This window comes from Camellia sinensis, chromosome 11 (genome assembly GCF_055761805.1).
Source record: "Camellia sinensis isolate YWXY chromosome 11, ASM5576180v1, whole genome shotgun sequence".
NCBI classification, from domain to species: Eukaryota; Viridiplantae; Streptophyta; class Magnoliopsida; order Ericales; family Theaceae; genus Camellia; species Camellia sinensis.
The window spans coordinates 128,171,288-128,195,217 of record NC_138971.1 but is presented as its reverse complement, the minus strand read 5'-3'; the positions used below and the strand labels follow the sequence as shown (position 1 = coordinate 128,195,217).

At 40.4% G+C, this 23,930-nt stretch overlaps 1 protein-coding gene across 1 annotated transcript; it reads left to right on the top strand.

The window, feature by feature from the left end:
• Window positions 1-21,429: 21,429 nt before the first annotated feature.
• LOC145802615 (uncharacterized) lies at window positions 21,430-23,517 on the top strand. The gene is made up of 4 exons (XM_082895373.1): window positions 21,430-21,838; window positions 22,118-22,280; window positions 22,593-22,727; window positions 22,818-23,517. Exons 1-4 carry the CDS (start codon window positions 21,430-21,432, stop codon window positions 23,515-23,517), a joined length of 1,407 nt encoding a protein of 468 aa, XP_082751499.1.
• Window positions 23,518-23,930: the final 413 nt, after the last annotated feature.

Sequence of the window (23,930 nt, the reverse complement as noted above, 5' to 3'; positions counted from 1 at the left end):
TCCAAGTCCTACAAACACATGGCAAAGTCTATTGAATGCACTACTCAAAACAAGTCTAGTATGCATGCAAATGACCTCGGCATTCTTCAAAAACTAAATCAAATCAAATCAACACACCGTTTCTTATTTTTGGAAAAACAAGCTGGGCAACTACCAGGTCTAGGCCGAGGTCCCACACCTCCTTGCTAGGGTGTGGCCTCAATGGCCACATTCAAAAGCGAAGTCGGGAAAATCTGGGTTTCCCTCTTGATAAACATGAAGAACATGAACATGAGGAAGATGAATGCAAAGATCAAAACTTGCTATTACAAAAGCTGAGATTTCATGCTGTGATTTCAAAAACATGGACCTGGGTACCCATACTCAAGGATCTTATCAAAACAAACACAAAGACATGAGCCTTAATGCAAACTTTCGGATCAAACGAGGTTTTTCTTCAAAAAAAAAACATATGAAAACCATTTTCTCTTTCTAAAACCAACTTTAAATCGATGTATGGCGTGCGGAACAGGTTTGATCGTGCAATGCAGCTAGATGATCAATAAGAACAACAAGAGTAGGTTAAGATTCTAACCTTAAAACTCGAATCTAACGGTTCAAGCTCCAACGATCAAGCTCGGAAGTTCACTCTCTCTAGCTTAAACTTCTCCTCCTTCTTCCTAGAGTTTCTCTCTCTAAAAGGCAAGATTTGATACAAAATGATATGTTTCTCTCGACAGTCACTGACTTAATCTCTCTGCTGGGACACGTGGCATCGGCTGATTGGCTCTACTAAAAAAGGTGACTGACTTGACAAGACAAGACCAAGACAAAGTGTATTCAGCAAGCTAGACGACAAGAGCACTCCGGCAAGTGATGATCTCGGCTAAGGGCAAAGCTTCGGCAAGCAGGGTAACAATGACATCGGCTTGGAAGGACAACACTTGACTAAGCTGTGCCACACCTTGGCCTAGATGTGCCATACCTCGGTCTAGGTCATACCATTCCAGGAACAAAATCACTAATGCAAGAATCAAGGATCTAGAACGCCTAGATATTAACATCTCGGCCTAGGCGATGCGCACTTCGGCCTAGATGGTAACATCTCGGCCAATATGCCAGGGTGGAGATGGAGGTCAACCGAAGGGGTTCCAAGATAGTTCTAAGTGTGGAAAGGTTCCCAGGTGTCTAGGCTCAAGATAACCTCGGCAACACACCAGGCAAGAACAAAGCATGCACGCAACATTCGAGCAAAACAAGACAAGATTTGCAAATGCACATATCAAAACAAGATCATACATAAATGTATGCAGGTATGGCTAAGTCAAAATGAGGGTTGTTACACGGGTCGAGATGGCACGATCTATGGGGTCCCTGAGACTCGGTAATATTCGCGGCAGGACGTTCTCTTGAACTACCTCTGACCCTTCTGCAGTAGGACGTCCTCTGAGACTACCCCTGACCCTTTGGGATGATTGGGGACCATTGGTTAGGTGTGGCTAAGAAGAAGGGTTCGCCGAGAAGTTGATCTCCTCTTCGAGGTTTTCCTCATTCTCGTAGAGGTCACCTCTTCGGACAAGGTGGTTAAAGAGAATATTCCCCATGTGCCTTGCACATGGTCTCCATCCTACATCATGAGGTGCCTATAAATAGCACCCACCTATAGCTTTACAAGGGATGGATTTTGGAGAGATAACTCTTGGGAAAGAATTAATTTCCCTTCTCCATTATCAACCTTGAGAGTAAAAGTGAGAGATCTATGGAAGAACCTTGCCATTATTCTCTCTCTAATTACTTTGTCTTCTTCTTCACACAATCTCTTATCTCCATCATCTCCTTGCTTTTGTGTTCTTAGTTGTGACTATTGAAGAACCAAGCCTCTCATCATCTTCTAGAGAATTCAAATTTTTCTTCAAGGATCTTTGAATTTTCCAATGACGTTCTTGAATCCTCTCATACATTTGGCGACTCCGCTGGGGAGGCGGATTGGTTAATGGTCTCAACGAGATCCAAAATCTACATAACTCCGGTGAAAATGGCAGGAGAAGAAGAAGTTCATCAACAAGGCTCTTCCAATGGTGGTGATGAAAGGACTCAAGTTCAAGACTCACTTCTCATCCTTGAAGCCATTCAAGGACTCCAACACACTCAACAAGAGATTCTCATGACCCTTCAAAATCTCACCCACACCATGTTGGTGATAGGTTCAAATTTCGCACCACCGACAACAAATGGAGGTCAAGTCGACGCCGACAAGCATCAACAACTTCATGGTAATGTTGGGAATGATCAAAATCATCAAGATCCACCCCAAATTCTCCCTGAAGTTGTACAAAATAGTGTGCAAAATCAAGTGCTAGGAGGAACAAGTCATTGCCAACCTATGGCCCATGGAGTGCAAAATCACGCAATCAGAGGATCGAGTCTTGGTTTATTGGTGGTTAGAGGAGTCTCTGGCGCGATGAATGTTGTTCCAGCAGTGGTAGAAGTTCAAAGAAGGGCCACAGAAATTTCTCTACCAAATGGTGCTCTACCTATGCCTAATTTTGTTCCACCAATTGTAAATTTTACTCACATACCGAGCGGGTCTCCTTTGGTTCCAACGCCGAGTTTGCAAGTCCAACCCGGTATAGCCGCAACGTGCAATAGACTTTATGGGACCCAATTCAATGTCCCATCATCAAATGGCTTGTCCATAGGTGTCAATGGCCAATATCGTCATGTGTCTTCACCGATGGTGAATTCTCATCACTTAAATGGCCAAGTCGCTCCAAGCTCGGTCTTTAGGTCTACAAGCCAAGTTCCGGGAATACCACCATCAATTTCTCTTCCTCAACAATCTCTCACTCTCACCGATGTGCAAGCCATGTTCGATCTCGAACGGGGCAAGAAGACTTTACCCTCTTTGCCCGATCCGGATGTCAAGCCACCATACCCTATTGAGATGCTGAGTTATCCATACCCGGAGGGGTACATAGTGCCGAAGTTTATCAAATTCGATGGCAAATAAGGAAATGCTCGAGAACATATTGTTCGGTTCATCGAGACTTTGGGGATTCACGGTTCAAATTATGTCCTCCGACTGAGAGAATTCTCGAAGTCCCTCATCGACCGAGCATATAGTTGGTACGTTAACTTGACCCCAAACTCTGTTCAGAGTTGGGAGGAGATGGTTAACAAATTCCACGCCAAATTCTTTCAAGCGGCTGAGAATGTGACCGCACTTACCCTGTGTAAGGAAAAGCAACGAGAGGGTGAAGACATTCTCGAATATGTGAAAAGGCTCCAAGACAAAGCCATGGACTGTCATGAGGCTATAGAGGAAAGCTACTTGGTCCAAATCTGTGTTGAAGGGGCATTGAACGGGTACAAGATGCTTCTTGTTAATCATAAGCTACCCACCTTCTTGGCACTAATTGAAGCATCTCGGAACATCAACGTACCTCAATCTCAAGAGATCGGGTTCGAGACTAATTATAAAACCAACTTCAAGTCATCCCGAGGACCTTTTGTCACTGTGGCTTCTGCGTCTTCTACCCGAAAATCACAGGGGGAGGAATTCAGAGGTTAGAAGAGGAAAATTTGTGAAGATGACACTCATTTTCCGTGTAGTGTTGAGGAGGTGAAGGCCTTAGTTAAAGAATGGGTGGCAGACGGGGAACTGAAGTTGCCTCTTGTCGAAGAGCTTTTGCCGAAGAAGGACCGCGAGGGTCCTAATTATTGTGTTTTCCACCGATCACTAGGACATTCTACAGAAAAGTGTCGAACGCTTAAGAAGTTCTTTAAAAAGAAAGTCGAAGCAGATGAGCTAGAGTTCAGAGAACAAGGGCCTCAGGATATCTTAGGAGATGTGGCTATGATGACGTATGACAGCTACAACCTGAGCAGCTAGTGAAAGTTTTCTGAATGACCTTGCAACTCTAGGGGCAAATGTCAACAGTCCATAGAAAAAGTCTATCTATGAAATTTACAATTTGTATTTACTGCATTGTCCGAGAAGTTTTATCTTTCTTTCTTATGTTATGAAGAAATTTATTTTCTCCACATTGTGTATCTCTATTAGAAGTTTATTTTCTCCATGTTGTGTATCTTCGTTATGTTATGTGATTGAGACAGTGTTCAATTTTTTGTCGCCTCTTGAAGAAGATGGAGTAGTAGATTCAGTTGCCAGCCAGGAAGGATTTTTCTTGCCAAAGAAAGGAGTGTGCTTCCACCCAGACTTCCGAGGGATAACCTTCGCTTCTAGGGGTGGGCAACGGTTTATCCGAACCGCCCAACCCGCCCAACTCGCCCAACCCACATATAAATGGGCGGTTTCTCAAACATAATAAGGGCGGATGCGGTTTAAAATATGACAAATTTGCTGGTTGCGGGAAGGTCGCGGGTTAAACCCGCAACCCGCAAAAACCGCCCGCACTTTAATTATCATTATTATTATTATTTATATACCAACTTTGTAAATTTAATAGGAGCACCATTATGTTCTCTATGACACTACAATCCTTATTTTTAAGTATTTCTCAACTTTCTTAATGCCGTAGAATTAACAAGTCCTAAACTTGGTTTCTTATATGATTTTCATTGGTGACTCATCCACTTTTTCCTAATAAAATTTTCCTTTTGGTGGTCGATGGAACTTCTAGTTTGATTATTGATTACTAAACTGGCAATTCTAATTGAGTACAACCTTTAATGCATTGATATACATTTTTTTTCATGGCAAAAATGCTAGTGTATGGTCTCTTTGTTTTGGGTACTTTCATTTAATGCATTGATATTCAATTTTTATTTGTAAACTCATCAGAAAATGGTTGTCAAATGATCACAAATATATAAAATGAATCTGATGCCTAAATTCGATAGGAAAAAAAAAATTCAAAAATTAATTTTTAAAGAAAAAAGTGTAAACCGCAAACTACCCATAACCGCCCGCACATCTGCAAACCCTATCCGCATAAACCGTAAACCGCACTGCGGGCGGTCGCAGGTTGACTTTTTCCCAAACCGCATAGATGCGGGCGGGTCAAAACCAACTCGCAAACCGTACAAAACCAATCCGCGAGCACCCCTACTCGTTTCTATTTGGACTTCTGAGGGACAACCCTTGTTTCCATCAATGCAAGCTTCGAGGATCTTTCTTGTTGAAGTAGAGTGTGTGCTGCCACTTAGACTTTCGAAAAATAGACCTCGTTTCCATCAATGCGAGCTTCGAGGATCTTTCTTATTGAAGTAGAGTATGTACTCCCATTTGGACTTCCGAAGAACAGCCCTCAAGACTCAGTTGCCTGTCAGAATGGATCTTTCTTGTCGAAGTAGGGTGTGTGCTACTATTCGAGCTCCTGAGGGACAACCTTGCTCCCATTCGGACTTCTGAAGAACAACCCTTACTTCCATCAGAGCAAGCTTCGAGGGTCTTTCTTGATTGAAGCAGAGTGTGTGTTCCCACTCGGACTTTCGAAGAATAGCCCTTGCTTCCATCAGAGCGAGCTTCGAGTATCTTTTTTGTCAAAGTAGAGTGTACTCCTACTCGGGCTTTCGAGGGGCAACCTTTGCTTCCATTAGTTGCTGAAGAAGAGAGTGTACATCCACTCGAATTTTCGAGGGACAACTTTACCTCCGCTCGTACTTCCGAGAAACAATCTTTACTTCCGTTAGTGCGAGCTTGGTACACTCAATTGCCTACCAGAAGGGATCTTTTTTACTGAAGTAGGGCGTATGCTACTTTCAGACTCTTGAAGGACAATTTTGCTTCCGTTTAGACTTCCGAGGGATAGCCCTTGCTCTCATTAGTGCGAGTTTCAAGGGCCCCGAGGTGGTAGACTTCTTACAAGAAGCGAGTTTCAAGAGATCTATCTTTCTTGCCGAAGTAGGGTGTATGCCACTACTCAGACTTTCGAGGGACAACTCTCGCTTCTGTTCGGACTTCTGAGGGACGGCCTTTGCTTCCATTAGCTGCCGAAGTAGAAGTGTACTCCTACTCGAACTTCCGAGGGGTAGACTTTGCTTCCTTTAGTTGCTAAAGAAGGGAGTGTGCATCTACTCAGACTTTCGAAAGACAGCCTTGCTTATACTCGGACTTCCGAGGGACAGCCCTTGCTTTCATTAGTACGGGTTCTAAGGACCCCGGGGTCGTGGAGTTCTCACCCGAATTTTTGAGGGATAGCCCTTGCTTCCATTTGGACTTCTGAGGGACAACCCTTGTTTCAATCAATGCGAGCTTTGAGGATTTTTCTTGTTGAAGTAGAGTGTGTGTTACCACTCAAACTTTCGAAGAACAAACCTTGCTTCCACCAATTCCTTAAGACTCGGTTGCCTGCTAGAAGGGATCTTTCTTGCCAAAGTAGAGTGTGTGCTACTTTCGGACTCCTGAGGAACAGCCTTGCTTCCGTTTGGACTTCCGAGGGACAACCCTTGCTTTCATTAGTGTGTGTTCTGAGGACCTCAGGGTCGTGGAATTCTTACAGGAATTCATTCACCTCAAATAAAAAAACCGACAAACAAGACGAGCAATATCAATTTCACATACATTTTCAGGCATTATCAGAATGGAGCAACATCAACAAATTCATCCCCTAGGACAAGCTCATAAGTTTGACAGTCAAAGGTTCGTCTCCTTTGAATCAAAACAAATAAACAACAGAGTATGATAATGCTTTATCATTCCCAAATCATCAAAACAATGCTATGATTACTTCCAATAGCAACAATAAATCAATGGAGATAGACAAGATTGCAAAACTCCAAATATGTATTTCACAAATCCAAGCTTATGAGCATAAAGGTCCATTAAAGAAGGGAAAGTGGGGTTGAACAGAGCTAATCCACAGATCTGTGAAAGCAAGATTGAGTTCCGCTATATCTGAATCTCTGAGATAAATGCATCTGCAAGCTGAAGTAGGACACTGAAGACGGACTAGAGCTGGCGTCCGTGTGAGCTAGCAGCAACTTGGGTCACAACGTCTGCAGCAGTTACGACAGACGGCGTAGTCGGCGTTGGCCAGATCACGGCTAAAGACAATGGTGAAGTTGTGGGTGGAGGACGCGAAGCAAGCCGTGCGAGCTAGATGTGGGCATTGCTGCTCGTTGGTTGCCTTCTTGGTATCACTACAGGTTTCTGCGTTGCTTCCTTCAATCGTGGAGTGGGTCTTTGTGTTGCTACCTTTAAGCAATATATATATATATATAGATAGAAGGGGCCAACTTTTTAAGATTTATTTATTTGCAAGAAAGCTAGGTTGGTCTCTTGGTTTAGAGAGAGAGAGAGAGAGAGGCGAAATGGTTGTGCAGCAAACCAAAAAAAAAATAAGGAGCTATGGATTAGGTTTGTCCTTTTCTTTAAATAGAAAAAAAAAAGGGTGCGATTCTTAGAATATTCTCCTAAAATTCTGATTATATATATATATATAATGGGCCTTCGAATATGCTGGTGAATTTGATCTTTTTGTAAGTTGTTTAAGGAAAGTAAAGTCAAGTTTGACTATAAAAAAAAGGTGTGGGCCTTTATCTTTTTAACAATAGAAAAATGATGACGATGATGATGATGGGTGCTTTATTTTTCTTGGAGTAAAAAAATATATATTCTTCGTATGTTCAAAAAAAAAATTGATTTGAATTCATATTAAAAAAAAAAAAAAGGCACAAAAATATGTTGGCCAATCATGGCACACAGAAAAAAAAAATAAAATGAGGAAAAAAAAATTCTTATCTTTATTAGTTGTCAACTTTACCCATAATCTATGGTGAGTCCTCAGCTTTATCCATAGACTCTATCAAGACCAAATATTCCTGAAGACGTAATGTGAAGCATGGCTGACAAGGTGCAACTATGCATGTCTGAGAAAACTAAAATTTCTCATACACGCAAGAGGCAAATGTAAGAGAAGCTAATTTGAGCCCACTAAATTAATTAGGTCCAATAGTCCAAGGTTGGTGGGCCCGAATTTATCGCAAGTCCAAGATTGGTGGGCTCGGATTTATCGCCATCAAATGGGCTGAATCGCTTTAAACCTCGAAAGGGTTTGGTTCCACAAACTTAGAAACTTACTCGGGCCCGGACTCGAAAGGGTTCGGATCCACGAACCTAGAGAGCCGAAGCACTTGGCTTCGAACAGATTCAAACGCAATCTGGAAGCCGCTCCATTAATGAGTCCCAGAACACTTGTGGACCCTGAGCTTTTCGGGATCTATGTACCAGAACCATGGATGTAATAGAGTCCGAACAAAGGACCCAATCCTGAGGATGGTGAGTGGAGATAAATTCACTCTTCGGTGAAACTAGCCTATACCCGGGTCGAGGTGGCACGATCTAGGGGGTCCCTGAGACTCGACAATATTCGCGGCAGGACGTTCTCTTGAACTACCCCTGACCCTTCTGTGACAAGACATCCTTTGGGACTACCTCTAACCCTTTGGGATGATTGAGGATCATTGGTTAGGTGTGGCTAAGAAGAAGGGTTCGCCGAGAGGTTGATTTTCTCTTCGAGGTTTTCCTCATCCTCTGAGAGGTCACCTCTTTGGACAAGGTGGTTAGAGAGAATATTCCCCATGTGCTTTGCACATGGGCTCCATTCTACATCATGAGGTGCCTATAAATAGCACCCACCCATAGCTTTACAAGGGATGGATTTTGGAGAGATAACTCTTGGGAAAGAACTAATTTCACTTCTCCATTATCAACCTTGAGAGTGAAAGTGGGAGATCTATAGGAGAGCCTTGCCATTATTCTCTCTCTAACTACTTTGCCTTCTGCTTCACCCAATCTCTTATCTCCATCATCTCTTTGCTTTTGTGTTGTTAGTTGTGACTATTGAAGAATCTAAGCCTCTCATCATTTCTAGAGAATTCAAATTTTCTTCAAATATCTTCGAATTTTTCAACGACGTTCTTGAACCCCCTCATACAATAATCACTAAGCATAAAGTCATGAGTCCTAAATGACTCCTAATGGTGTGACATTGAGATTAAACTTCATACGATGAAATGCTTGACAAATCAAAATTTGACACTTGTCAAACACATTATTAGAAGTAATTTTTAGGGGTGATAAATTAAGTGTTTCAAGCATTTTTCATTTATAAATATAGAAATCACTATTGAAAAGGAAAAATATGTGTGAAATATAATTATATTTCATTCATAATCTTTTCCAAATCATTACCCAAATTCATACTTCAAACACAGTATAAGGTTGTGCTTGGTTAATAGATTTAGGAAGGAAAAGGGTTTTCTAAACTCTCAAAGGCTTTATGAGGAGACGTTATTAGTTGGTCTTGAGGCACTGCCACGTGGTGCCTCAATGGTGTTGTGATTTGTGGAGGGAGTGGAGATTAAAAATTTGTATTGGATGATTGAGGAGCATTTGGGGGCATGGTCAATTGTGATTGCTGGGGGACATAACCACATGATGCCCTAAAACCAACCAATAATTTTTTCTTTATGAGACCGGGTTGGGGACAAATGATCTCAAGCCCACATCTTAATGTTAGTACTGGTGCAACATAAAATAGTACTTATTTTGAAAAATAGGTTAAAAGCTTATTTTTTATTTTTTATTTTTAAAGTACAAAGACGTAGAGTGGTGATTTGACTTAAAAAGGTTAAAAAGTTGATCTTTAACCCAATTGCCATTTTCATATTCCAATCGGTCCTTTAATTTTCTATAAAATAGAATGTTTATCTAAGAATGTAAATCTATATATATATATAGATGTATATAGAAATTTTGTATTTTCTGACGTGTAGTGTAACAAAAAATGAAAATTAATAAAAAACAAATTTTGGTGATCAACTAAAAATAAATTTATTTGGACATAAAATATTTTATCTTTTGAAAGATGAAAAATGCTTTTTGAACTAAAGTCGTACCTAATGCCATTACATTACCACCTCCATTGCCACCTCACTATTGTCATTTCGTCAACAGGCAGATGTTGTTGCCACCGTCACTGCCGCAGTACTAATACCACTACTAATACAACCAATAGCATATTAGTTTTATATTTGCAATCATTTCTAAAAATATATTTTATTTTATTATTTTTGGACACCAAAACGATTTTCATTCAAATAAATAGAATGTTAAATGGAATGTACAAATCTTTCTCCCTGACAATGAGAACAATACTCTAAAAAAACAAAAATAATGTTCCACCAAAAAATAACAACAATAATGACAACGAAAGGCCTGGTTGAAAGAAAAATATTTTATGCAATAAATGTGTTGAGATGATGTGATATATATTTCTATTTATTAATTGACATATGATTAAAATGAAATTTGAAAAGTTACTTTTTGCTCAGTCTGAAATGCAGAGTATTCGGTCATATCAAATCTTAGTCTAATTTGTTATCAATTAATAAATAAAATAATGATACCACGTTATTTAGACCACGCTGTTACACAAATTACTTGGGTGATTCTATTTGCACCTAAATAATAATTTAGTACACTTAATTAAAATTTTGAAATTTTAATTCCTATTATATCCTAATGTAAATTTACTAATAACCCTAAAATAATTTTTTTTTTTTTATCACTCAAACCACTTATATATATTCTTCATATTCAAGGCCCTTTATCTTCTTTTCTAAGTTCAAATTATATTCTCTACATCTTCTTTCTCATTCTAAAATTTCAATCCATTTCACCCAAACTCACAATTATCATTAATATCATTGTTTTATGAATGAAAAAAAAATGAAAATTGTGGAGATTTGCTCACAATCTCTGACAAATTAATTAAGAAAAGAACCACATAATTGATTTTCTAGTTCTGTAAAATAAATATTGAGGTTGCTGCATTGGTGGTTGTCATTCACTTAGATTGGACAAGAAGAAAGAGCGGGGCTCGAATGGAATTATCTACTCTTTCAGCCCAATTTCTTCCAATTAAGAAATTGGTCGGTCGAATGGTAACAAATATTATAATAGATCGCATTCGATGAATGAAACAAAACAAACAAAAAAAATCAATAGAACAATTAATATTCTGGCTTGCAATTGGGGTGTTGGGTTTATAAATTTACCTACCAAAAAATGAGATGCTGAAGTGAGTGAGACCCTTTTCCAATACACTAGATTAATTATCCATCAGGACATTACCTATAGACTAAAAAGCATGAAGAATAAAATGGAAAAGTACTTTGGAAATGTTATGTGACCATAAAATTCCCAAAATGAGGAAAGCAAATCTTGTAAAGAAATTATAAAGGCCACTTATGGTGCGCGGTTCACAAATCGAAGACTGTTTGGTCTGTTTCAAAACAACATTTACAAAATTGAGAGTTTCCAAAATGGGGCCGTTAAGATAAATAAAAGGTTTTGCAATAAAAGCATAAAATAAAATGTATGCTTCGTTCTTAGAAATAACACCAGCTTAAAATCATTTGAGATGTTTTGGCCATGCGCAATGTAGGCTACCAAAATACAAAAGAGACAAACTCATCTTAGTTGGAGGTGTCAAAAAGTATGGGTGAAGGTTCTGACAAATGACATGATTCTGTTGGCTTTCCATAAAGTTAATTAGAGGATACAAATAAATAATTTTTTCTTTCTTAATAGGTATATAAAATATATTCAAGGCACATCAATACACTAGGAAACTACCAAAAAAAATCCAACTATAAACGTCTTCAACATGGTTCACAAAATCAGACGGGAACCTCCCCGGGAGGCACGGTGGCTGGCTGAAACAAACTCTCTAAGCAGCAGTTTAGGCTTGGTCACACGCCTGCTCACCTACATACATAATATAAACAGTAAGCAGAAACCCAGTGAATAATAACAAAGTGAAGGGTTGAATGAATGATGTCCCATAATTAATTCAGTAACCAGAAACAAATTCATATTCACATTCTTGTTCAAGTCATAACAGAAATCAGAGTTCATGCTTAATCTTACGTTTGTTACTGCCAACAGATCACATACAAAGCATCAAAAGTCATTCTTGTCAGTTCCATAAAGGAACCTCTAGCCGGGTACAGATAACTTGTCAGTTCCATAAAAGAACCTCCGGACTGGGAACAGATAACTTGTCAATTCCATAAAGGAACCTCCAACCGGGTACAGATAGCTTATCAGTTCCATAAAGGAACCTTCGGATTGGGAACAGATAACATACTTGAACCTCAGAATTGTTGCCACGAATACTTGTCAGAATTAGACAATCATTCATTGTACAGAACATAACATTACATAGAACAGATCTTATTTCATGTACAGAAAATAAATAAATTTGAACATAGCTTTGCTACGTTATTACTCACAGTTGGCTCCAATAGCAGATAGACAGAGCAGGTAATCGGAAAGCTTACGGCGCGTGACCAACACAATCACAAAACGGATACACATATTGAAACACACCCGTGGATAGTACTTAACTTATTTCACTTTGTTCTTAGTGTGTTTCTAGCCCTTAACCTCATTATTGTGTCTTAATCTTGGCCTAGGAATGTCTAGGATGCAATGGGGATGTAAAAATGCACTAGAAAACACTTAACAAAACTTGCTGAAAATAGGGGTCTCGCTCGAGCACAACTTCCTTCGTTCGAGCGGACATGCAAAAATGTGAGTGATCGCTCAAGAGCAACTTCTGTCGCTCGAGTAATCTGTAAACTTTGCAAAAGTACTGGTTGTATGAATTTTCCACTCAACGGCCGCTTGAGCATGTGACTGAGGTCTTCACTTGAGTGTAACTTTTGTCGCTCGAGCGGTCTACAAAACATATGAACTTCTAGGAGCTTGCATTTCACGCTCGAGCCAACTCTTGGTCGCTCGAGCGGAAGTGCAAGATCACAGAGTGGTTGCTCAAGCGCAGGTTCTGTCGCTCAAGCGGAGAGACAGAATCTAGAATTTCCAGATTGCTCTTCAAGGTGCAAAACATGGGTTTAAACCTTCAAACTTGCTCCTTTGGACCAAAAACTCAAGAAAACATTTAGAAACTTGCAGAACATCAAGAATTAGAGATCATTTTTCAAAACCAAGGCCTATAAGCATGTCAATTGTTCAAAATTGAACTTGAAATATGGAAAACACATCATGCATGCAATATCTTGACTTCAAAGTTTTGAAAACATGGATAGATGAAATGTTTTCATGTAAAATCATGGTGAGTTCTTAAGACTAAGCAAAGATATGCACTTACATGTACGAATTTGTGAAAATAGGACTCAAAACTCTTGAATTATGCATGCAATGCATGGATTGATCTCAATTCTTGCTCTTAAGCTCAATTCTCAGATATAGTTACAAGAACCTCTTGAATTCTCTTCATTAACATCTTAAATACAAAGATTAGGAATCAATTACTCACCTAAGAGCCTCAATTGAGTTCTAGCTTGCTATGTCTTTGAGCTTCCAATACAATACTCTCAAAATCTAGCTAAGTTCAAGCTAATGCCTTAATCTTCCTCCTTTGATCTCAATTTCTAGCTCTCTTCCCCTCTCTCTCACGTTATGTTGAGCTCAAAGAGTGAGGGAAAAATATGTAAAGTACAATAATAGTGGCCTTATATGGGCTTAATTAAGGAGACTTAATCAAACTTAGCTTAAACTAATCAAATGGGCATTATTTATTCTAGTTAATTCGTTCCGAATCAAATTTCAATTAAACCTACCATAAAATTCTAAAAACTCTAAATAACTCATAAATTAAGTCAATTTTGTGGTCAGATGTCGATAAGGTCCTCAATTCACAAAACGAAACAAAAATGCAAACAGATTTTTCTACGAAAGACAGATATAAACTCAAATAATGTAATGCACATGTAATTAGGCATCCTTATTCACATGTTTTAAGCTAATCAAGGGTCGCGTTTGTTACAATATTGCCATCTACACATCCTCAAATGTATGACGTTTTTGTTCACTCCAAATGCACCACCACATCAAACACAAGTGCCACCTTCTTCGATTCTTATCTTTCTTCCCCAAATTATCCAATGTCAAGATAGGGTAGAAGAATTCATTGTAAGAAAAATAACACCTTCGCCCGCACCATTAGGTTTCCAAACAAAAATATCTTTACTTGCAATTAGGACAACTCTTTCATAAAGGAGTTGAAAAATTCATTCACTTCATCCAATATTCCATCTTGTATGAGGTCCCATATAATAATCACATCAATGATCCTCATATATATAACCTAAAGACCGAAGCATTCTATGCACGCAACACTAGCCTGATTAGCAAAGGTCACTAATAATGAAGTATCCTTGCACCACATATCATGCCAAAATTTGACTCCCCATTCTATCTACAATTACAAATTTCACATAAGAGAAAAGCTTTGGACATCCTTTCCTAACTCCCTTCCACACACCAATCCCATAGGACACCAAAACATCCTTAGATGTTCACCATCCCACTTCATAACCATATTTACATTGAATATCCCTACATCAAAGGCATTTGTCCACTAAAGAATGTCTCCACAGTTATTTTTCCTACAGCTCTTAATTGAAGTATCTAAAATGCGCAATTCACAAGCCCCTTATAATATTGTAGACCACACCTAAGTACTAATCCACAACCCTTTGAAGCTTCTTTAACCACTATCACTGAGACTGGGAAAGTGAATAGAAGCATAAAAATATGAGCAAGCTACCTAAAGTGCTCTTCATGAGAATGAGTTTGCCTTCATTCAAAAGGTATTGTCTTCTCCATGCTACCAATCTTTTCTCCACTTGCTCAATAAGACTATCACAAATAGTTGTGGGGTTGAAAGAGGATCCTAAAGATAACCCAAATTAAGGATTGAGAGGAATCCACCATCTACGTTACACAGACTCTTTGAAATTTAGGAGGTACTCGGGTCGACACGACACGACACGACACAGTACGGTACGGGTACGAGATATGGCAGGGATATGACTATTTACAAATGGATACGACTCCATTTTGCCCTAAATGCAGAAGAAACAAAAGAGAGAGCAAGAAGAGAACCTGGTCACTATTTCGATCCTTTGTTTGACGACTTCGATCTCGCGCCCTTCGGCTTCCCCTTCAACTTTGACTAGCGTGGCCCTTTCGACTTCAACTAGAGTGGCCCTTTCGATTTCAACAAGCACCACCGTAGACAAGCTTCGATCTATCTTCGCTGGCACTCACACACACACACACACACCCAAAAGATATTTAATTAATATATATGTCATATACCAATAAAAATAATTATTTATAAATCATATTTATTTATAATATAAATATATGTCAATTAAAAATAAAAATATTATCAATAAAAATAATACATAAGATAAAAAATAAAAAATATATTTAAAAAATAACTATTTTACTCATCTTCATATAATAAATACATTTAAAAAATAACTATTTAACGTATCCCCGTACCTGTATCCAAATTTTCTATCCATATCCATATATTCTCAATTTTTAGTTTTGAAGTCTCCGACCCCGAGATACGTATCCGTAAGCTCGAAGAAGCTACTAAACCCGAACACTGAACTAGGGCTATTCATGGGTCCAAACACTGAATTGGGGTTGTTTGTGGGTCGGGTCCACAGGTATAACCGTGACTTAAATCGACCCTATCAAATTGGAGATATCTATGACAGATGTTGACGACAGTTCTATTCGAAGACAAATGCCTCTCTCGTTCAGTCGGCAAGTGGGTTTCGAACAGTTTTGATTAACCTATTTTCCTTTTTCCCTTCCATTTTAAACTTTATGCATACATATATGTACATATATTTACATACACAGATCTATGAAAAGAGTAGAGAAAAAGCCTATAAAAAAAAGTAGAGAAAAAACAAAAATATGAGTGATAAAGCCCCATAATACAATGGTTGTCATCTAGATCTAACAGATCTTCCAAAAACATAATGCTTTCCTTTCTTTTCCTCTCCTGATAACATCTTCAAAGATGCAAATTAAAACTAAGATCTCCGTGCTTGAGAGGTTGAGAGACGAAGAGAGTTTGGAGAAATTTTAGGAGTTCAAAGGTCTTGATTTGTTACGGTTCTTGATAGAGATGATGGAAGAATTAATAATGAATTGAGTACACAAGAGAGAGTGATGTATTAAATTAGAGAGAGAGAGAGAGAGAGAGAGAGAGAATTGAATATAGTATTTATTGAATTGAATATATAGAGAGAGTGAATTGAATTGGAGAGAGACAATGAGAGACGATGAGGGAGAGAAAGAGATAGTGATGTATTGAATATAGAGTCTGAAATAGTGAGCTGGAGTGATTACGAACAATCAATGTCTTAGGAGGATAAGTTGGAGTCTATGTCTTGGGAAGGTAAGGGTACTATTACTAGCCTATCAAATGGAAAAGTTAGAGTGATAAGAGTCAGTGTGTTGGGAAGGTAAGGGCACTATTACTAGCCTATCAAATGGCAACATTGGAGTGATAAGAGGCAATGCCTTGGGAAGGTAAGAGTACTCTTACTAGCCTATCAAATGGCAACGTTGGAATGATAAGAGTCAATGTCTTGGGAAGGTAAGGGTACTATTACTAGCCTATCAAATGGCAACACGTGGATATATCTATATATATATATATATAATATGATTGGATTGTGTTAAATGATTTCGTTTGTATTAAAACCGATACTTGACTGAATCTCAAGAAAAATTGAATGATTTTAACCGTACCCGACCATTGAAATCAACAAAACCATCCGTGATAGAGATAGGTTGGTCGGTTCGAATCAGGTTGATCGAGTAGTCAATTATTTGAATACCCTTACCCTAAATATCCTAAATCCACTATAAGGATGATTTCATCCTTGCAGTATACGTTCGTTTGGTTGCTTACCAAAGATGCCTCAACTGAAAAGTTATGTTACATGGACTCAGGTACAAGTGTTGGGTACAGGTGCGTATTTAGAGGTCTGGCCCATCAAACCTCAAATTTAAAGATACACAGACTGGACAAAAAAGGTTTATTTTTTATATTTTTAATCTATAATATAAGATAAAATGATGTTATACATAACATACATTATCAAAAAGACATTTTACTCATTTTATAGCAATTATACACATAATAATAGAGTTAAATACAAACATATAAGAAGTGTTTGATGAAAAGTATCAGACACACATATCTCATACCCTTGTCTAGGTGTCAGGTATCTAACATAGGTGTTTGATTAATTTTGAAGAGTCCATGTAACATAGCTCAAAAGTTGGAATAAGTATTTTGCACATTGTGGATAGTGAAGATATGGGGAGATTGAGTTTGAACATGTTTCACCAGAAAGACTCGAACGAGCCATGCTTAGTGAGTAACCATTTTTCTCAAGTGGAGAATATTATGGATAATGGTATGTGAGGTGATCAGTTGTGGACTTCTGAAAATTACGATAGGCACTAAGATGGCACAAGATCAGCAAATGTGGAGAGAGGGAGAATGCTAAGACAACCTCAGAGTAGAGAAAAAGATAGAGAGAATAGCAAAGAGGGAGAGAATAACATAGAGAGAGAGAGCCTCTGATGCATGGAGAAACTCCTCGTGAGTCCCTAGCGATGCTACATGGTCATGGGTTACTACGACATCCCATGACTAAGTGTGGGTACTTGTATCAAGCCTAATATGCGGCAAGCCCAACGGGTGCCACATTACCAAAACCCACCCACGTGACTGACCAATAAGGTACCACATGGGCATGTCATATTTTTTACACATGGCGAGCTCTACGGGAGCCGTATGTCGAGGCACCACACAAAACCAAGAATATATGCTTAGCCTAAGTGGGAGCATACATATAAGCCCAAATATATCTAAATATGAAAAGCCCTGCAACAGGCAGCACCATGGCCCCGCAGGGCCCATGGTCCTTCATACCTCCCTCCAAGACCAAACAATAATATAATCAACCTCCAGTTCACTTGGACTTGGATTTATAAACACTGGCTCTTATAGGCCCCGACCCATTCTCCTACTTGGTCACTTGGAAGTGAGCCCCTGGCTCTCCAAAACATTGAGATAGGCCTGTAGCCCATTCTTCTACTTGGTCCCTTGGAAACGAGCCCCTGGTTCTCCTAAACACTAAGGTGGGCCCTGGCCCATTCACTTACTTGGTTGCCTTTGTTGGGAGCAGGACCCAGGCACTACTGTTCGAGATCATCAGAGGATATTGTACTGGCGGCTGAGGTCATGGTATCATGGAGATAGTTGTCTTCTTGCTAAGACAACTCCATCTCGACTAGGCTTGGAGAAGAGATAACAACGGCTTTACATTCATGTCATCCGATGTATATACGAAACGTTACTTTCCGCTTGCCATGAAACGTTGCTCTCCGCCTACCGTCAAGCCACAGACTACAGAAAGGCTTATATCACTTCTGGCACAGTTGAGAAAAATGAGCCACCTATTCAACAGTTTGCTTGGGCTCCAATACTCCTATGGCCTATATAACGTATCGTTTATGCAGCAAGACACTACACCACAACACAACACTATAATTCTAACACACTAAGTCTCACACTTAAATATTCCTTCTCACATTCTACATTAGTGTTCAAGGTCCATCACTGCCAACCTCTCCCTCTCCAAGCTTGCCTTGACCTCCTCTTTCCACCTTCGGTGATCTCAAGTCCATTCACCTACTCTGGTGGAGACCTTGGAACACAACTCCGATGGCTTTCCAGAGGAACAATCCTCTCAACCGGCCATAGCAAATCAACTACGTGTATTGAATGAAAGCGTCACCTCTCTTCAACAGAACTAGCAACTCTTAATGGATACCCTACTGGCCTTACAAAAGGCACCTACACTCCCATCATCATCTAACCCCCTTTTATCATCACAAAATGGTGCTCCACCATTAGCCCAAAATGGCTCAGAAGCCAACCCCGCTCCACAAAACAACTTGCAAACCCAAGTAGGTGGGCAAACAGTTGCCCTGCTCCCTCCATTAGCTCCCAACCAAGTACCTTCACCACATGTCATATTGATTAGCAGAGCTCCCACCACATTGACTTTGACTGGCTATTTGGCTCTTCTGTCGGATCAAACTCCTTCCCAATCATTAGCATTGGATATAGTGAAATAGCACATACACAATCTAATTCAGACGAACAAAGGTCACATTCCTATCTCTCCAGAATTGAACCTTCATCCTCCTTACCCTATTCACATTACAAGTCTCCCATATCCGGTAGGATACACCATACCCAAGTTTATCTGTTTCAACAGACAAAAAGAGAATGCAAGGGAGCATGTTTTACGCTTTATTAATGCTCTTGGAGCTCACCGAGAAGACCGAAACCTCCACATGAGAGAATTCTCTAAATCCCTCACAAATCGAGCATTCTCGTGGTATGCTAGCCTCGCCGCTGGCTCTATCTCTTCATGGGAGGACTTGGTAAAAAAGTTTTATATCAAGTTCTTCTACGTTGAAGAAAGCAGTAGACATTCAAGACCCGATGGAAGAACATCAACTGGTGTCAATATGCATCAAAGGGATGCTCACGACTTATAAACTCCATTTGGTCAACCACCACTTCCCTGACTTTTTTGCTCTATGTGCGGCAACCCGAAACATAAGTGACACAGTAAGATCAGGGGCTCGAATGGCAGCATCACAACCCCACTCATGGCGGCCGATGGCACCTCAACCTTCCTTATGGAGGCCTAACCGATGCAACCACGTTGTATACGCAATTGAAGGCTCCTCTAGAGGAAGATGAGATCCACAAGCAAAAAAGAGAAAGTTTGATCAAGTTCTCCCACTGCTACCTGTCTCAGTGGATGAAGCACAAGCACTCCACAATGCCTGGGTAGAGGATGGAAAGGTTCACCTCCCTGAGCCAAGGCGACCTGTCACCAAAAAGGATCAAACGCAAGTAGACTATTGCATATACCACTGTTCCATCAAGCACTCTACCACGAAATGTTGAGCACTTAGATCTATAGTTCGAAAAATGATGTTTGACGATGCTTTGGAGCTACCCTGCCAAACAGAAGATGTCTTGAAAGATCCTCTCCCACGCCACAAGGATAACGGCAAGACGGATATAATACTTTCGCACTATGACGATATGGAAGAACCGATGGTGTGTGAGTTCTTTGAACTCGCAGCTCCCACTGGTCCAGACTTTGAGACCAGGCGTATGATAGCGTTAAAGAAATCAAAAAAGTTCAAATAGTTCTTCGACCAATTTGGCCTGCCTTGGGCAACACGCTTCGAAGCCACCAAGGCCTTTTTAAGACTTGCGGAGCAAAATGGTGAAGTATGCATGAGTGTAAGCGGATCAATAAGGAAAGTATTTCAGGATAACTCCTTGGCGATAACCTTTACCGAGGTAGACCAACAAGTATTGTTCCCATATAACTGTCCCCTCTACGTCCTAGTATTCATCAATGGGATGGAGTTTCAAAGATGATTCATGGATGGAGGGGCTTCACTCAATGTAATGCCTTATTCTACTTTCTAGGCAACTGGGATCTCACAAAGGCACTTAGTCAGACAACCCATCTCCATCATCAGTTTTGGAAGTCAAAAAATCAAAACCATAGGTCATGTCCAGCTAGACTTAGCAGTGGGGTCAATCCATTCCACCACTAAGTTCCATGTTATAGAAGCAGAGATGACCTATTAGGCCCTCCTAAGGAGAACTTGGCTTCACAGATATGCTGTGATCCCCTCCACCTACCATCAATGTGTCAAAGCAATCTACAATAATGAGGTAGTAGCCATAGCTGGCTCTCAAAAACTCTTTCGAATAGATGAATCTCACATGGCAGATGTAGTGTTTTACAATCATGTCGATGAAGATGAACCTCCCCTGCCACTTCAAGGAACTCTCATACCCAACTGGGATGACCTCTCTGAAGAAGATTCATCACCACCTCATAGAAAGACATTCACCAAATCAGAGCCCTCAAGAAAGCTCCCTAAAGTGACCAGGTTTCAAACAAAGGATGGTAGAGTGATATACTGTTTATGACGGTGCGTGGGGTTGGCAAATGACACCAATGCTAACCCCCAGCTAGACGAAATAGCAATCACGCATCGTGAACCAAGTGTAGAAGATAACTGTTGCTATGCTTTGTCTATGCTAGCCCAACGACCTCCAACGGCAAAGAATAAAAAAGCAGGGACAAGAGGAATAGAATGAGAAAAAAAAGCTGTGGCTTTTTCAACAACAGAAAACACGTCAACAAATCTAACTGTCCTTCAATAACTCCTTTAGATGGAGCTGAAGGCTTAAAAGTTAAATCCCTCACGTCATTTCATCTCCTAACTCGATTACAATCCTAAAGCAGGATGGATTGAAAGAGGTCAGACCTGTCCTAGAGTGTTTACAAGACAACCCTTGGCCCTAAAACCAAGAACTAGAAGAAATCAACATTGCCCCTGAAGGAGCGCCCAGGCATCCTATCTTCATTTGCAAAGATTTGCTAGCAGAACAAAGGGGGCCCCTCATTGAGTTGATCAAGAAGTATTCAGACGATTTTGAGTGGACATATGAAGAAATGCCAGGACTAGACAAAGATGTTACCATGCATCATTTGAATGTCATCTCCCTAGCTCGCCCAGCCAAGCAAGGTGTAAGATTTTATAAGCCAGAGGTGGAGCTCAACATCAAAGATGAAGTGGTCAAGCTGCTTGGAGCAGGATTTATCAAACCTATCCAGCACCCTACCTGGCTCTCTAGAATCGTCCCAGTTATAAAAAAGAACGGCCAAATTCGAGTGTGCGTCGACTTCAAAGACCTAAATAAATCTTGCCCCACAGACGAGTTCCCACTCCCAAACATAGACTCCTTGATTGATTCAGCGGCGGGGCACCATATGTTCTTGTTCATGGATGGCTTTAGCGGCTACAACCAGATCAAGATGGCTCCAGAGGATGCTCCCAAGACGGCATTTCGCACTCCCATAGGTAACTTTTTCTATATTGTAATGCCCTTTGGATTAAAAAATGCGGGAGCAACATACTAGAGAGCTATCACAGCCATCTTTCACGATATGTTGCACAAAACCTTGGAGTGTTACATTGATGATTTGGTAGTAAAATCCAAAGAAGAGAGTAGTCACCTTAAAGACCTCCACAGAGTCTTTGACTGTAAGAAATATAGACTCTAAATGAACCCGTTTCAATGCGTATTCAGAGTCATTGCCAGCAAGTTCCTTGGCTGCATCATTCATTGCCATGGGATAGACCTTGACACAGCAAAGGTCGCCGCCATAAAAAATATGCCACGACTAACAAATCTAGACGAGTTGAGAACCTCTCTTGGTCAGGCATCTTACTTAAGACGGTTTATCCCAGCTATGGCTGAGATTACACAACCCTTTAATTCATTACTGAAGAAATATGTCAGGTTCATTTGGAATGAGCAACACCAACAAGTGTTCGAAGGGATGAAGTCAGCTTTAACCTCCCCTCTTTCCATGACTCCTCCTCATCCGGCGTGGCCCTTACTCCTCTACATCACTTCCACGCCAAAATCAGTCAGAGCTCTGCTCGCCTAGGAAATTGACAGACTTGAACGACCCCTGTACTACATAAGCAGAGTCATCCAAGGGACTGAGATATGATATTCCTCCATTGAGCGGCACTGCCTTGCCCTAGTCTTCTCCGCCAAAAAGCTCCGTTATTACCTCCTTTTTTACCCCATCCATCTCATGACCAGGAGTGATCCTATCCGATTCCTCCTCACTAGGCCAGCACTCTCCGGCAAGCCGGCTCGCTGGATCTTCTCATTAGCAGAATATGACATCACTTACAAAGCTCCTAAGGCCATCAAGAGTCAAATGCTGGTTGACCTGTTGGCTCACTTCTCTAGCTGAGAACATGAGCTGCCCTCAGATGAACTACCATGAGATGAGTTCCAAGCTGCTGAAGTAAACACTGAAAGAGAATGGAGTTTGAGCTTCGCTGGATCATCCACCTCTAAAGTGGAAGGAGCTGGAATAGTCCTTACTTCCCCAAATCAAACTGAAGTCAATTTGTCGTATAAACTAGATTTCAAATGCTCTAATAACGAGGCAGAGTACGAAGCCCTGATACTAGGGCTTATGGAAGCATTCCATCTAGGAGTAAGTCTCCTATGTATCAAATGCAACTTTAATCTAGTGGTTAAGCAGACCAATGGAGACTATGCTATCAAAGAGCCCCCTTTGGCTTCATACAGAACCATCGTCCAAAGATTGACAGATAAATTTGACATGGTAAGGATAGAACATACTCCTCGCTCCAACAATCGACACCCGGACGCCCTCGCTACCTTGGCTTCTAAGGTAGAAGTCGCGAAAGAATCAGCCAAGATAGAGGTTCTGAAGTGCTCCATGTCATGCTCGGTAACAGCTATCTTTCCCAAAAAAGAACTCACTGAATGGAGAGCCCCAATCATCGACGAGCTCCGTGCTCCCTCAGGAAAACTACCTTTGAGTGAAATCAAACATTTCACAATTTACCAAGGAGGCCTCTACTACAGAGGGCCTGGTGGTTTGTTAGCACGATGCATCGACCTTACCGAAGCCAAGTCTAAGCTAAAAGGGGTTCATAATCGTTCTTGCGGGATAGGAGACGTGAGCCTCTACAAGAGGCTACAATGACAAGGATACTATTGGCCTACCATGGCCAAGGAAGCAAATGACCTTCAAGGAAAGTGCACCAAATGCCAGGAATTTCCTCCAAAAGCTGAATGCAATTTCACAGAAATCACCTTTGACTTGCCACAGGTATATATAGATTACCTTAAAGAAGATTCATTGCCACCAGACCGCTCTGCAGTTGCAATAATCAAGAAGTGAGCTCCGAAACTCTTTTTACAAGAAGGGCAACTTTTTAGGCACGGCTTTGACAGGAAGCCATTACGTTGCTTATTATGAGCAGAAATCTATAAAGTTTTAGAACTTGCTCACGGGTCGGAGCACCAAGGTGGAGCCAAACTATTCCAACATCTTTTGCATGTATGTTATTATTGGCCTACTATGGAGGCAGACGCCAAAATGTATGCCAAACGTGG

Bases quoted from the DNA above. Each gene is read 5' to 3' on its own strand.
- LOC145802615 (XM_082895373.1), top strand. From the start codon at position 21,430: ATGCCAGGACTAGACAAAGATGTTACCATGCATCATTTGAATGTCATC. The intron at 21,839-22,117 runs GTAACTTTTTCT...GCCATGGGATAG, and splicing joins GGCATTTCGCACTCCCATAG to ACCTTGACACAGCAAAGGTC. The intron at 22,728-22,817 runs GTTGGCTCACTT...AAACACTGAAAG, and splicing joins AGTCAAATGCTGGTTGACCT to AGAATGGAGTTTGAGCTTCG.